This window comes from Stegastes partitus, unplaced genomic scaffold (genome assembly GCF_000690725.1).
Source record: "Stegastes partitus isolate 25-593 unplaced genomic scaffold, Stegastes_partitus-1.0.2 Scaffold81, whole genome shotgun sequence".
Lineage (NCBI taxonomy): Eukaryota > Metazoa > Chordata > Actinopteri > Pomacentridae > Stegastes > Stegastes partitus.
Window position 1 is genome coordinate 538,558 of NW_007577812.1, and position 16,492 is coordinate 555,049.

General features: G+C 43.8%; 1 protein-coding gene across 1 annotated transcript; it reads right to left on the minus strand.

The window, feature by feature from the left end:
- Positions 1-83: 83 nt before the first annotated feature.
- cunh15orf39 (chromosome unknown C15orf39 homolog) lies at positions 84-10,654 on the minus strand. The gene is made up of 3 exons (XM_008276828.1): positions 10,461-10,654; positions 4,785-8,055; positions 84-2,287 (listed from the first exon to the last, which is right to left on the minus strand). The coding sequence occupies exons 2-3, from the start codon at positions 8,011-8,013 to the stop codon at positions 1,200-1,202; spliced, it is 4,317 nt and encodes a 1,438-aa protein (XP_008275050.1). The 5' UTR covers positions 8,014-8,055; positions 10,461-10,654; the 3' UTR covers positions 84-1,199.
- Between the last annotated feature and the right edge of the window lie 5,838 nt (positions 10,655-16,492).

A 16,492-nucleotide genomic window follows, 5' to 3' on the forward strand; every position in this document is an offset into this window, starting at 1 on the left:
ACTAAACGGCATCCTTGAGAGTAAAAGAGGAAATTTTGCAGCGAAACATTTTGCCACAGGATGGAGACAAAAACACTAATTGTACATTTAAGGTACTGATATATTACAATTCACAAAAATGCTCATATTTAAGAAATTCGTTTATCAGTTACAACTTGACAGCCACACTGATATCAGGAGGAAAGAAATGCAACACTCATTCAGTGCATTGTTTTTGACACATTAACTCATTCATTCACTGCAGGGCGACAGAACAGTCAGCACAAAACATTTCCCAGATTGCATGGTGTACATTGATAGTTCCTTCTGCATAGCGAGAAGAGAAGGTGCAGCCAAAAGATGTAGCAATTTGCAAAGTTTAGCTTGAATATTTATACAGCAACATGACATAAAAACACAATAGCATTTCAAATATTTAACACAAAATGAGAAAAATGTTTAAATTCAATCTGTGGAAGTCAGACAAGATGTACAAAATTGTAATATGATTTGAGGTTCAGTCTTAAGGCTCACAGTGATAAATACACGACGACATGGCAGCATCTTAGTCTGTGTCGTTTAAAAACCTCAGCTTGGTTCACAACTACACTAATGCCTGTCCAGCTTCAGTTACACACACTTTAAAAAATAAAATCCACAGACGACTGGGTTAAAACTTCACTCTGTGCTATCAAGGCACACGTGACTGGCACTGCATTACTGTAAACCTACATACATGCGTCTGGCACTGTTTGACAGTGAAACCCTTACAAAAAAAATGACTTCATGTCAATTCTGCAAAATAGAAAAATCACAAACTGCACTCGGGATTATACTTTTTTTTTTTCAACACCTAAGTGACCAAAAATAAATATCTAACTTCACAGTTGCTCACAAGTCAATTTATAAAACGAAGGCTTGTTTGGGGAGGGGGTTTCTAATGTTTTATTTAGCCAAGCACAGCGAGGGCAGAATGTGTGAATAAAATAAAAAAGCTACCGTGCGTCAAGGATGGTGAGAGCTTAAAACATGCACACTTGATATAGAGCCCATCCCTGAAGAAAGCAATTCATCGCTCTCAAGTGACAAGGAATGTTTCAGTGGCCTTATTACCAACCATATCTAGTCCAGCTTCATTCTTGAGGAGGCCAGACAGATGTACGCCTGTTGTTGGCAAGTTGAGGAGAGAAGAGAAAAAAGAAAAAGCGTTTGTGGGAAAACTAGTCTTCGATTTTGAGCCAACCTTTTTTGTAGTCTATCAGCAGCTCTAGATAGTACTTCCATTCTGGCTCACTGTCGTACCTGACCTCAAATATAGTCTTCAGAGGGTTTGTGTGAGCCTCGTGGATACGCAGCACCTCTCCTCTGTACCACACTTCTGATTTGTCATCTTCCTCATACAGATGGCGGATCCTCTTTCCCACCAAGTCCGGGTAGTAGAACCTCATGGCCCTTCGAGCCGTCTGGACAGCCGACCGCAGGACCCACCGCCTCCTGTGCTCGGCGCTGTGGCAGGCCGACAAGTAGGGGCAGTATTTGATCTTCAAGAGCGATCTGGGTTTTCTTTTAGAGGAGCTGCTCAGAGGTCTTAAGGCGTGGTGGGAGAAGCTGCCGGTTCGCTGCCACCTGTGCACAACTTTACGGACTTTACGGCCCCTCTCGCCGCTCGCTCCCTTCACGTCGTCGGTCTGCGAGTCGGACACTGCTTGGTATCGAGCCTTTTTTCTCTTAATACCGTCACTGAGCATCCTCCTCAGTTTGAGAATCATGCCTGAGCAGTTCTTGGATCTGACCTGAGATGCGGCCGGTCCCGAGGACGGACCAACGGGCCATGGGGCCGAGGATTCCTCTGTTTCTGTGTCACTGGGAGATGGAGATAACTGGTCCGGCGTTAGAGGACACGTCCAGGAACTCTTTGAAGCTGTGCTTTGTTGAATGAGGGAAGAATCCTGCTCTGCGACCGCATGTTCAACTCCACCATCCTCAATCCTCGGGGACTCGTGAGCGCCCCAGTCTTTCTTTGTAAATGTGTCCGGAGTCCCTCCAACCGCTGTCTTTTCTATGACTCCTGTGTTTTCTTCATCTGACAAACTGTCGTCTAGAAACATGCGCCTTGAAATGCTCTTTACTCTGTGTTTTGTCCTGTTCCTGCTCCACTGTGATGGTGTTTCCTGGTTCTGCATGCATCTCTGTGGGTGTGACTCTGAGGGTGAGGACGGTGAGGCAGAGATGTCTGAAAATACCCTCGTGCTGTTAGACGCCTCACAGACTCCATCTTGGTCTCTGCAATCTGGATCCGTATCTAATCCTGCAACACAATGAATGCAGCAATTCAGAGTGGTCAAAAAAAATGTACAACATATTTTACACCACAAACAAATCAGGTTGTTGACTAAATGAGACGTTATTCAGTGCTCAGGGAAACATTAGAATCAAGTGAACAGCAAATCAGAAAATGACCCAAACGAATATGAATAAATTCACCTTTCTAAACTGCTGATTTGGAAAAGGAAAGCTACCTGCCACAGATGCCAGCTCCTCTATACGAGCAGACAAACTAATTCTCCCAGAGCAATTGCTCAGCACACAGGAACAAGAAGAAGCTATTCTATTAATATCAGCTGGCACATGGTGATTGGGCAGCATGATCCACCACCATGAAACGGCGTTTGAGCAGAGACAGAAGAAAAGGCTGTGGGAGTAAACGCCAAGGCTGGGAAACAAGTCAGCTGCTACGAGGGATGCTATCAGTCGGGAATAAAACAGCAGTGAGGTAAGAGTGTGACAGGAGAAATGCTCGGATACCACAATCAGGTGCTCCCACGTGAACCGACAAGGTCAGCAGTGAACAGACGTTTGATTAAGCAAAATTCAGTAAGCAAATGCATGTGCTCGATGAAAGAACAGCTGTTGAACAACACAAAGTGAAGCAAATATTGAGAAGAGAAGTCGAGTCATGTTGTTTTCAATGACGTCAAATTCCACGAAAAGACTCAAACCGACACCCGATCCTTCTCCCGAGTAATTCCTGTGAAGCCGAATCCCGTCACAACTTGATTAAAGCAGGCGATAAGTCCATCATCAAGATAAACGAGGGTTTAGTATGAGTCATCCTTGGACACTCCTTTGGATCACAAAGACCACACAGCAGCACGCCAAACATGCAATATCCAAAAACGCACTAGTCACTGCTGTTTAGTTTGAGTTACATTTGCTGAATGCTTTTTTAGGAAATCATAAAAATAAACTGTTTTGGTGACCCTTTTTTTTTATGATTTAAGCCTTCAGTAGGAGGCTGAGAGCTACGGACAGGCAGTGGAGGAAGGAAAAGATCAACACATTTAGGCTTTGTTTTGGTTTTGTTTTGTTTCATGGGATTTGCTCATCTTACCAAAAACATTAGATCAGCATTAAACATAGTGTACACAGTCCTGCCCCTTAAATACACATCAACATTCACACATTCAGGCAGCAGTACTTGTTCAATGCCACATCTGTCTGAGACTAAACAGCACAGATGTGGGTTTTTTTTTTTTTCGCCGGAACTGGTCCGTTAAGAGCAGCGATGCACCATCTTTCTGTAAACTTCTCTCCAACCCAATAATGCTGCACCGCTGAGCCCTTTGCTTGTAGCAGCCTGCCACTTCCTTCCTCTGTTAATGTCATCCACCAGCCCGCATTACTGTCTTTATATTCCGTTGAATAATAAATTCACAAGGGAGAATTTCATCTACCCGTAAGCAGCCCAGCTCAGTGCTCTCCTCCCCCCCACACCCACAACAAGTAGAATGTAATCATGCAGCTTCTTGTGATTGGTTATTGAAGGTTAGCAGAAAGGTTTCCCCATTTCTAGTCAGAAAAAGCGAAGAGTAGTGAGACTGAGGGACAACATAAAAAATAAATATACCTGGACTCTCTTTTGGACATCAGGTGAAGTTGATTCTGTAAAAAATAAATGGATTTTATATTGAATATTCCTTCTTTACTGTGATTAGTTCTATACAAAAAAAAGGGCCAATAATGCAGAAAATATGACCACTGAAAGACTGTTGGAGCCACGCTACAGATTCAAAATATAGAGTTTTATAATTAAGTCTAGAAGAATCCATTACATAACACTGTGTACCCAATGGGGATTTCCAGAAATCTGCAAGCTAAGGCAGGAAGTAGTCTTTGGCGGTCGGGTTGTATACATCACATGATCAAATTATCAAACTAGATATATGATCTCTCAAAGCATTTGTAAGGAAATTCTGTACAAGGAAGTACAATTCTCATGAACTTCTCTCTGAAACAATGTCAGAAATTTCAGCAACTCTGTGAGCAAATGATATACCTTCGTTTTGTTTTTGTTTTCACAAGCACTGCTTTAGTTCTACTTCCACAGCAGCCTGACCAATAAGCTGCAGGTCAATGATGACATGAACTGCAGTCTTTTTTTCCATGCCTTTCATTTATGTATGCATGTGCTTGTACAGCCTTAAAATAAAAAAATATCCATTGTTTTTTTTGTCACAACAATATTTGCTTCCATCCAGTGTTGGTGAAATGCACAGCTGTGTCCAGCATTGCACCACGAGGGGTAATTAGCACACAGTTGCTCACAGCAACACCTGCAATTTGGCATTAAGTACCAAAGAATACACAAAATAATCCCAGATTTGGACTCGAGCTGGAAAAGAGCTAAAATAAAGTGTCTATAACCAACATAATATCTCTGTACTACACAGTTCTTTTCAGTTTCTATCCTAGAAAAACATCCTTGTCCACCCACATACACTGTGCAGTACATCTGATGGACTCACCCAGCTGTTTGCAGACGCAGGTGTAGTACAACAGGTTGACTGCATCGGCGTAGATGTCCGGCAGGTGTTTGAGGGACATCAGCCTCCTGAGCCGGGAGGAGAAGGCTCGTTTGTGGAGCTGGATGAGGATCTTCTCCTCAGACAGCGTGGTGGGCCGCAGCTCCACTTTGTGCTCCTGCAGGACCTGGTCGATGAAGCTGCCCTGGACCATCGGGAACAGCAGCTCCTTCACCACCAGCATGGGGAGAAACACAGCTCCAGTCCGCATGACGTGTGGAAACGGGCAGCGTTCCTGCATGGTGTACTCTCTCAGCCTCTCCAGGACCGCGTGGAGTGCAGATTTCATCTCCTCGTTGAGCCACGCCTCTCTGGCTTTTACCCCCAACAAGCACGACACTTTCTGCACTTTGGTGGACGGAGCTGCAGGTTCAGTCATTTCCAGCTGAGACATCCAGTCTTTGAGCTCCTGCTCTGAAGAGGCCAAAACAGATTTGGACACTAGCTTGCAGAGAGAATGGTGCAGTTCCAAGAAGTGCTTGCGGACCGGCATCTGGAGCTTTAGTTTGATTAATTCAGCTGCCGGAGGTGCAGGTGGCTTCTCTGGGGGTGGAGCAGGGCCACAATGTTTGCCATCGGGGATGATAATTTTGTACGTGGACAGTTTAAGACAATGGGGAGGAATGTTCTTGAAACTTATTTTGTTCTCCGACGGCTGAAGTGGAGAACTGGGTTTGGGTTGAAGGGTGTCGGCGTGTTTGTGCAGTGTGTGTGTGTCACGATGAAGAGGTGAGTTCATCTGTGCTGTCAGCTGAGCAGGTTTACACTCATCAGAAGTCTCATTTTCATCTGTTAATGAGGGCTTACTTTCAAGTTCTTCAGGCTCGCACTTCTGTTTCACCAGCGTGGGCCCGCTGTCAGATGAACCAGTGTCTTCAGACTCTTTTTTGATTGTCACTTTGGTGCAGTCGTTTTGATGAACATGAGCCTGTACCGAGCTGTTTATATCTGATGGATCGACTTTTTCTACTTTGATGTTTTTGGTTTCAAAGACTTCTACAACAGAATTCTCTGTTGGAGTGTCTGGACAGACTTCTTTGGAACCTAGACGGACAACAGACTGCTGCTGATCTCGATCTGGCCTTTTTTCTTTGATGTCTATCTTGGGTTTGAGTTCATGCTGCTCAGACTCGATGGCTCTCGGAGGTAACCTGCCTGGAAATAACACTCCAGAGGCCTGTAGGTATGCTTGGTAAGGCGCCAAGCTGAAAACACTGTCAATAACTGGCATAGGAGGAGAGTCCATTTGATTTCCTACTTGGATATTTTCCTTTTCTAGTTTTTGCAGTTTCTTGGCGATTTCCACTTTGTATAAATCTTCGTCCTCTTCTTTTACTTTGACGTGCGCAGATGAATGAGAAATGCTTCTCTTCAGGCACCGTTTATGAAGACTGGTCTCTGAACTGGACGCAGACCCGTTGTGTTTATTTCCCGTTGCACCGGCGGGGTAATGAATTATTTTTCGAACATTTGCACTGTTAGGTCCATCTGTGTGGGTTCGATCCGACCGGTGATTTGGCGACTGGGGCAGCCATGCCGCTGAGGAAACAGGAAACGTTTTTGGTGGTTTTGAACAAGTCATTTGGGCTTCACGGGAGGAATAGCCCAGGAGTCTGTCCATGCTCAAGCCGGCTGGAGGGTGGACGGATGGGTCTATGTGAAGGCCGGTGAGGGGGGGTAAAAATCTGCCAACTTGTATGCTGGATGGTGGAGTTTGGCTGACTCGTCTGTTAGGGCTGGTTGGGTCCACACGTAGGAAAGCTGAGGAACCATGCAACTGGTCAACACGCAGGCTGGTGTTGGGTTTGTCTTTATGTAGACTGGTTGCAGAGGCCATGGGGTGATCCATGTGTTGACTGGATGGGGAAACATTTATGCGACTCGGGTGAAAAGTAGGTGATGCATGTTGCCTTTTTAGGGGGGCTCCAATCTGACTCGCCTTGAAATGTAATCGTGGAAGTGTGTAACATGGATAGTCAAAACCCTGCATGAAGGGATGATTTGGCAACATTTCAGGGCTAGGCAAAGGCAAAGGAATTTCAGCATGAAGCGGCTGAGGCACTATGTAATGCTCCCGAGGGTTTGAGATTGTGTGTTTATGAATAACAGGGCCATCTTCTCTCTGCTTACTGCCACTATCTTTACACTGCGTCCTGTTTTCTACCTCCACATTTGCCTGGGGGTAGTAAAACACTGGGTGCTGTGCTAGCTGGCCATATTTGGACATGAGAGAACGGTCCTGATAAACCTCTGAGGTCATATGCTCATATGTTGGATGGGAGGGGTATAGGCCGGGGTAGCCTCTGGGGGAAGTCTGCGGAGGCTGGCTGTGCTCACTTAAAGAACCAAACAGTGTGCGAGTGGGGGGGCAGGAGTAACTGCTGAAGTTTGGCTCAATCACAGCAGGCAAAGCCCTCCCTCTACCTGGGCTGTAAGCCTCCACCGTCATCCTCTTCAGTGGATCTGCACCGGACTCGAGCTGCAAGCCCCTCTGTTGCAGCACTGTGTCTTGAGGTTTCCTCTGTGGCCTTTCGTTGTAGTGAGCATCACTCTGCATCCAGTCGTGCTCATACACAGTGTTTGGTATCCTCGGAGAGCCGTGTTCTGCACTGTACCGTCGTCCGATCACGCAGCCCAGTTCATTACAGCAGGGGTTGTGTCCGTAAACCGGCTTAGGAATTGCTAAGTAAACTGAGTTTTCAGAAGGAGAGGGTAAATTCTCTCCTCCAGGATTTTGTTTTCTGACAGTGACTGATGTGGCAGCTGTGGGACTGCTGATCTCAGGACTTTTAGTGTATAACATGAAGCCCTGTTTTACAGGGGCATGACGCAAAGAGGAAGAATGAGAATTGCCTTCCTCTGAAGAACTGCTGTCTTTCCTGTAAATGATGTGGTTCTGTCCCTCCATGCTGTAGAGGTGACTCACAGGACTTCTGCCGTCCAGCAGCGACGTCTTTGAGCTGCTCCAGGGAGGAGGGAATCCTGCTCCGTCTTTTCCTCTGGGGTCATAAGTAAAATAGGCCCCATTGTACTGCAGCGTCTGCTTCCCCAGGAAACCGGGCATACTTTGTGGTTTTGACAGCCCCGTGGATGCTATCGTCCCCTCAAATAATGGCATCTTGCTTCGAAGCGCTGGGTCAGTGAGGGTCTGCAACGACTCGCTGCTCATCATGTGGCAACTTTGTGATGATGCTGCACTGATGTGACTCCAGACCTGAGAATGTAAAAACAACAATTAGTTCAGGAGAGTTAACCTCAGACAAACTCAGACTGAAGATTTATAGCAGAAAATAAAACACTTTGCACACGTAGCAGTCATCATTAGCCAAGAACTATAAAGAAGCATTTTGGCAACCTTGAAGAAGCTTGTGGCTTATCACAAATATCTGACACACACCCCTATGAGCTGATGCACAGGAATGATGGACGCACATACAGTTCACATGAGGTGCAGGTATGATGTTGATTTTTAATTTAGTGCTTAAGCAAAGCAAAGGGCATCGGTGAATGAGCAAAGTTAACAATGACAGCCGATGTGATCGTTGGCAAGTGATGCAAAAAAAACAGATTAGCTCAGATTGTGTCACCTCCAGCCCGACTGGTTTAGGTGGCGGCAACAAGCGCACATGTGATTGAAAGCGGCGCTCACGTGAAGGCTGCGACTGCAAGTGTGATTGAAATATAGGCTTGAGTCATATTCGCCGCGCTAAAGTTTTGCTGTGGCTCATCGAAAGACGTGTCTGCACAGTCATATCGAGGGCCATCACATGGGACAAAACAGCAGAGTGGACTTGATGTTTTCTATTCTGCATTTGCTTACCACAACACTTCAGTCCAAACCTAGTTCCTTTTTCACACACTTCTTCAATGTGGGGCTGCAACCAACCCTCATTTTCATTTTTGAAGTAGTCTGCTGATTGTCTTTTCACAGAATCAACTCTGTTTTGTCTTTAAAATGCCTTGTTTTGCAACAGTCCAAAGCCTTAAAAAAATGTTCTGTTAAATTTCACACATGACAAGAAATAACATTGCTGCATTTCAGCAGCTGGAAACAGTGAACGTTTGAAAAATGAGTGATCCAAATATGTTACTTTCTTGTGCTCTACTTCGGTGGCATTTTGTTCAATATTCTGTATTCTTCAGTAACACTAAACAATCGCCAAACAAGGACTCTTACAGAAGTGCCTCCTCTCTGCTCCCTCCTGAAGATCTCTGTCAAATAATGCAGCATGTGCTACATGACACCGATTACTGGGACGGTCTATGACAGCACTCATAGCAAAATGATCACACGACAAACTCAGTTACCTTCAAGAATTTGGGGGAAACACCGATACTTACATCTAGTCTGACATGCCAGACTGGTGAATACGAAACTGGTATTACCGAGTAATACTTGAAGGCAGTGTAATGCAACATCTTGAGCACAACACACTGACTCAGCTTGTCCTTTTTCTTTTTTTTTTCATTACAAGCAAGTGCATGAACTGGCGAGAATGAAACAGCAAAAAAAAAAAGTATGATTGAAACATCCATGCTGTCTTTTGAAAAGCTGCCAAATTCAGACTATAAGGTCTGCCAGTGGGCTATATGTTGAAACAGCTGTGTCCATGTCAGGACACATGAAATTAAAATAACATCCGAGACATGTCTGCAGGCTGTGGTTAGGTTTTAGTGAAATAAGCGCGTACTTCTCACTCTCTTGGCCTCTTTAGGTCCAAATCCAGACTCACAGATGTTATCAGCTCATCCTGTTGACACCTTCCTCAGCAGTGCAGAGGTGATGGCTTTTATCTGAGAGCAGTTCTCAACGGACTGTAAGCCGCACGCTGACAAGTGTGTGTGTGTGTGTGTGTGTGTGTGAGTGTGTGTGTGTGTGTGTGTGGCACTTGTGATGGGAGACTTCCGAAAGCAAACTGACAGGCCTCAAACCCAAACCACGCGAGAAAAGAGTGAAAATGCCAAAAAAAAAACCCAAAACAACAACCTTCCCTTCGTTCTAGTCTAACAATCATTAATCACTTATCTGTTCACCAATTAATGTGTCAGGTTAAGATCCGTTGGAAGATGTCAGCAAGCTCACATGACATTTAAAAAAGAACAAAGTAATTTCCTCCCCCAGTTGCTTTTAAACCCTTCTATAAAAAAAATGATTCATGTCCAAACATAAAAAAAAACGGAACTTCCGCGCGTAAAAGTAACTTCTCGTCTTCTTTTGCCGTCATTGCAACTTGTAGTTATTGATGCGCATTAAATTTGCAGTTCGGGGAAGGAATGCTGTTGTTGTACTTGCGAGAACAGCCTGCTCAGATAAATAGGAAGCAAATGATATGAAAATAATGTACGCGTAAAAGCTCGACTTTTGATCGCAGTGCGAGTCATTTCCATACAAGCTGCGAACGCGTCGGCAAAACGAAAACCACACTGTGGCAACAAACACCGTTTCAAACACTGAGGATGCAGCGAGGCTACTATGAGGCTGTGTGAAATAGTTTCACGTTCGTTGATGCTCTCCAAGAGGACACGGTCTGTTTATGTTCAGATCGGACGCGTCTTTTCTGTCTCAGCCACGATCCCCCCGTTAATTAGGGACACCGAGTCGTAAATAAGTTCTCTTACCTCGCCGCTGTGACAAATGATTTCCACAAAGGCTCCATGAAACACAACTTGGGAGAGAAGACGTGTAGATTGTTTGTCTTTGCTTGCGGGATCGCTTCAGCCCGGATGCGCCAAAATCCCACAAAACGAAACGAGGGGCCTGCCCAAAAAAGGTTTGGCGCGGCTCGCCCCGGAGTCCACGAGGTTTTTTTTTTTTTTTTGGAGAAGTTAACAAACTGAAGAAAAGACAAAAGGGAGGAGGATGGTCTTTGATCAATAGGCGGAGTCACACCCTCCGTCTATCCACGGCTTCTTTTCTACACATGTGATGTTTTCCCGCTGGTGACTCTCTCGCTTTTATTGGCTGTATCCATAACGTCCGGCTGCCAGCTGGCCGCTGCTGCTGCTGCCACCTCAAATCTACTCAGTCATGTTTATACCCTCTCTGACTGACAACACCAGTGTATGCTTTAATGCCTCTCGGTTTCACTTCTTTCTCTGGTTCCCAGGGGATAAGCAATCGGAAAGTGAATCACTCCATGGACATTTATATAAAAATCAGGTTTCAAAAAGCCTTGTGTGTGAATCCACAACTTCCCCCTCACTTCATTTTTTGTGTTTCTTAAAGGTTTGTGAACCCTAACTTATTCCAATGCCATTTTGCACAACTGTGTAAACTACACACTAAAGACTTGTGCCTGGTTTCCCTTTGAAACTGATACAAAATCGGATTGGGGGCACACCTTTGCAATAAAACTCTGTTTGCAATAAGAAAAACAACCTAACAACATCCTGGTGACACAACAGTCAAATGAGTTAATATTTAGTCGCCTCACATGACAGGTGAAGAGGATGTATGTCATCTAAGAAAAGGGAAATGCACAGAAAAGGGGCAAAGAAAGAAGCATTGAATTAAGGAGTATACAATAAATAACTTTAACAGACAAACTGCTGCTGTGAAAGAAGCCTCAGCGGCACAGAATGGCTGTTTGTTGACCTCATCTTAATGTAGTTAATGGTTGACTTGAGCTGACCAAAGTTAAAATCAGGTCAGTCATTACCTGCAGTCAGCCTGGCTTTGCTTCTTTGCAATAATCCCGTCCTACATTTCAGTGAGTTCCAAGCCTGTAACAGCACCAGTGAAGTCTGATTTAGTCGCCTGCGTTTATAAAATAGTAAAACCACTATAGCGTTATTGTAAACTTAAATTCTTCCACTCTCACCGGATTCATGAGTTCACTTCTTGTTGCACTTGCATCATACCCGCCCCTCTTCGCCTGTGAGCTGGAGTCTCATTTATGTGTCCCTGTGTGGCTGCCACAGTTCAGTCTAGACAAGTCAGTGGCTTCCATTAGTCTCAGGGGCCCTTCGCAGGTAAAGAGATGCTCGACAGCGGTGGGGTTTCGCATAGGAGGGACTTCTCCCAGCGGAGCGCTCTCACATCTCCCCCATTTCCAGTTACCATGGCGTTACAGCCCGAGGCTAACCAACACAATGCATCAAGGGGCAACACAAATCTTGAAGGTGAAAATTAAGTACGAAACACACACACACAGTACAGCTGTGAGACAGGTGGCGCAGCTGTGTAAGACAGAGTTGTATGTTGAGAGTTTTCAGGAAAAGGATCAGAGATTGTCAAACGCCCTGAATTCCCTTTGCAGAACTGTTTGTGGTAGCCAAGTCTGTGAATGATTACACAGAATGAAGTCACTGGATTGATTTGATCTTATTTTTCGTTTAAAGTGATCTGCTGCCTCCTTTATCAGATTTTTTATTTTACCAGCAGCAGAGTTTGCAGTTCTGTATTGTTAATGATTTTCTTCCGTAGAACTTTCCTCTATTAGGCCACAGATCAGAAGTTGGTTATCTTTAAAAGAAAAGTTCAAACTAACCTTTAAACCTGGCTTTGTGTTCCTTTTTAAAAATTAAAATTTGCAAATACATCGTTCTTATCCTGTATTCTTTATTGTTCTGATTTGTTTTTAATTAAACTTGTGCTTTCTTTAAAAGTCTTTTTATGTTCAGCACTCAGAATGGCATTTAGCGCATGAGTTGTGCTGTAAAAGTAAAGACTGACTGATTGATTGACTGATTGATTGATTGAATATATAAATGCATTATGATCTAAACATTTAGCTGACAATCTGAGCTACTTTTAAGGTAAACAAATAACCTCAAATAAGGGGCTATCGATGAGAGTGACTATTTAAAAGGTTCATATCCTGGATAGAAATAAGAAACGACAATGTTTTGGTTTTATATCTACAAAGAAAGTAATAAATGCATCATAGTGAGGAGAGGCCACCAGCCTGAACCCAAGAATTTGTGCCGCTTCAAAATGAATCTCTTCAAAAGCATACAACAAATAAAATTGTCTCCACGTTTGCGATTAAAAACAGATGAACATCTTACATCACATTTCTGCTTGGCAAAAGATGTAAACCTATAACTGTATGTATGTCAAATTTTAAATAGACCATCTGAACTACGCTGTGCCAAAAAACGGTGAAAGACAAATGCGATGCGTTATTTTGGATTTGCTCCTGAGTGAAACCACGAGATGTTTACCACTTTTAAACGTCTCAGAGACAATGAAGTGAGTTGTGGTGACAGAGGGAGCAGAGCGGGTGATCTCTCAGGATGTAGTGTCTGATGAAACACTCTTGAACGTTCCCAGAGGCCAGCGAGTACACGCTGAGCCGAGGGACTGCCTGAGTTGCATCAGACGCACAAGCTGCACATGTTCCGAAGAGCGCACACACGTATTGACACACACAATTTACACTATAGCGAGTTAGCCGTCAGGTCACCGGTGTCATCGAATGTTCAAGCGCTCTAATGCCTTCATCTTTGCTTAATCATACCGTTCCTGTATAATACTCATTTGTCATTGCAAATTAACCACTGGATTTAAAAAACAAAGTTCCTCTGGCCTCATTAACAGCATCACACGGCAGCCAATAGCAGCAGGACAGGTTATGGCTCACTGAGGGATGCTTCCATTCACATGACTCCATGTGCTGCAACGTCAACAGCTCAACGGTAACAATGTGCCTGGTTATTTGCAAGCCAAATCTTCTCCAGCTCTACTGGATTTGGTGAGAACACAAAAAGAACACAGATAAATCAAAATAAAACATAACTACCTAGACAGAGCAGAAAAAACACAGACAGAACAAGCGTCTGTGTGTCATAAGAGAAGGTTGTCTTTCGTGGAAAGAAAGAAAAACAATCATTGTTGGGAAATTAATCACAGTTTGACAGCAGGGAAATAAAAGTCATGATTCACCAGTGATGAGTGTGACCAAGACAACTGTTTTTTTTTTTTAGTGTACTGTAAAAGAATAAATCTTTAAGATGTGTGATTGTAAGAAAAAAGCTTCTCAGTGATCAACTTTATACCTGCAGAGTAAAGTTTCTGATTTAGGTTGTAATAAAACATAATAATATTCTGATCTCCTATAAAGCAAAGAGTCTGTAACAACATTACAGAGACGACATACCTCCAAGCTTGTGACCTACAAGGTTCAGTTCCTTTTCATTTTATTGCAAGCAACAAGACAGTTGTTACTATCTGCTACAGCTCACTGATATACACAAACCTGCTCTGGTTAGATTTGCCCTTCTGTCATCTGTCTTCTCTGGACACAATCCAGACTGGTGCATTTCGCTTTGTTAGGAGATGGAGGGGTTTCACTAAGATAAACATGTCTAACACTAATGCGATCCATGGGTTTTCTCACAAGTTGCTTCAACGAGGCAAATAAACCTATGTTCCTTTAAGAATAACCAAATTTGCTGCTATATACAGTGTTGGATGTGATTCAAATTAATTTGGGATCGTCTCCCATTTGCTGCATTGAATTTGGGATTAAAGAAACGACAGGGCTAGGTGTTGGGCTTAGATTTGTACTGCTTGTGCTTCTGAACAATCTTTGCATGCCTTCTTCCATTTAAACCACAACCTATTTCAGCGGACAGTGCATGCCCCACATGTACCTTACATACCAACTGTGGCAGAACTAGTTTCAGACACAATGGTTCTTTTTGGATGACTGAACTGCTTCGTTGCTGGATTCCTTCTCATGCCCTTGAGATTTTAATGTGTTGCTATCTGACGTTTCTGTGCCTCCCATTTCTGATGTCACTCATTCATACCGTGTAGCTTATGCTGGTCGTGAAAGTCTTGTTCCGATGAAATAAAGTTGGTAATACCTAAAGGTAGCAAATATAAAGTAGTAGTGGTAAAGTTTTGAGCTGCTTCAGGCTAAGATTGTAATAACAATAATAAATCAATGAGAAGTATTTGACCCAATTAGTGACTGACACATAAACTAAGGCTTGGCTGTTAATCCAAAGTGAAACTAAAGTGACAATTGTCATGTGATGAGCTGACACGCTGCTCAGTCACTCTCTTGCAGACTTAATCACACGCAGCGACACGTAAGGATCAGTTTGCTCCTGCACGAACTCACAGAAGAAAAGTCTGATTATACTATTTGGGAGACATCTTTTGATAAGCGTATATTGAAGTGGCAGCAGTGGAAAATCAGTTTGCTTTGTCTTGAGGAGTGCACCTTTGATTATTTCTCATCGTCTATCTGAAGTTTTCATGATTTGTACCCTAGTTGTGAGAACATGATGTCCATTCCCATCAAACGCACCAGCAGGCTGCAAACTCCTCCACGGCGCGTTCAAGGCCGCGGCGACACTCCCCCTCGTCACAGCGGCTGATGTAATGTTTCTCCGGCCTCATTAACAGCATCACACGGCAGCCAATAGCAGCTGAACAGGTTACGGCTCGGGGAAGGATGCTTCTCATTTTGCAGAGCCATTCACAGGGCTTGATTCGCTGCAACCTCAACAGCTCAACAGTAACAATGCCTCTGGTTATTTGCAAGCCAAATTTCCTCCGGCCCTACTGGAATTGGTGAGAACGGAGATAAATCAAGATAAAACAAAACTATCTAGACAGCACAGAAAAAAACACAGAGAGCACAAGTGTCTGTGTATCTAAGAAGAAAAGATTCTCTCTTCCAGGGAGGAGAAATATGTGACGGGAAGGAAACACGATTCATGACTCACCGGTGATGAGTGTGATCACAAAAGACTTTTGTGTTTGAATTTGTTTCAGCAAAGACAACAAACTTTTCAATGATGAACTTCACACCTGTACTGTGAAGTTTAGGATTTAGCTCGTGATAAAAGTTATTGTGTCTTGATCTCTTGTAAAACACCTTCAATGAATCTGGAGAGCTCTGAATCTTTATAATTTAAGCCACCGTTAAATCTATAAATATCTCCATGAATGAACCTGACATGTGCCAAAACAATAGATCAAACTCCGAGATAGGCAGAGTTATGTGCAAATTTTCAAACTGCAAACCGAGGCTGGTTCATGAACACAGACACTGACTGTAGGTTGAAAACAATCTTCTTTTATTCCTGAATTTGTCCCCCCACCTCTCTGGGTGCAGATTTACAACCGCTTTACTTCATTTTTACCTCTGAGCCACAGTTTATTTAACTCATTCTTGGTCCACGTGTCAAACAAAAAGACAAACACTTGCACTTGTCGCAGGGTGACAACACCACACTGCCCCCCCTGTAAGACGTCTGGGCACACAGCGCCAGACTCCACCACACAGTCTTTGGCTCCCACAAGAACGAACAGGTGGTTTGCTGTAGAATGAGCTGTGCTGATGCGCCAGCGTAGTAAACCAAAATAACTGAAACCACTGAAATAGTACCGGTATCAACGGTTAGAATGAGGTCAGTATCCACAATGCTTGCCAAGAATCAGCTTCTGAAGGTTTTCTTGTGCAGAGTGCACACACGCTATGGGAAATAAATAAGACAGGTAGTCGAAAACGGTCCACGGTGATATTACAGAGAAGCTCCAACATTGTGACCTGGAAGGTTCACTTTCTTTCATTTTATTACGAGTAGGAAGACAAGTCGTTACTATCTGCTTCAGCTCACTGATATACACAAACCTGCTCTGGTTAGATTTGCCTTTCTGTCATCTGTCTTTTCTGGACACAACCCAGATT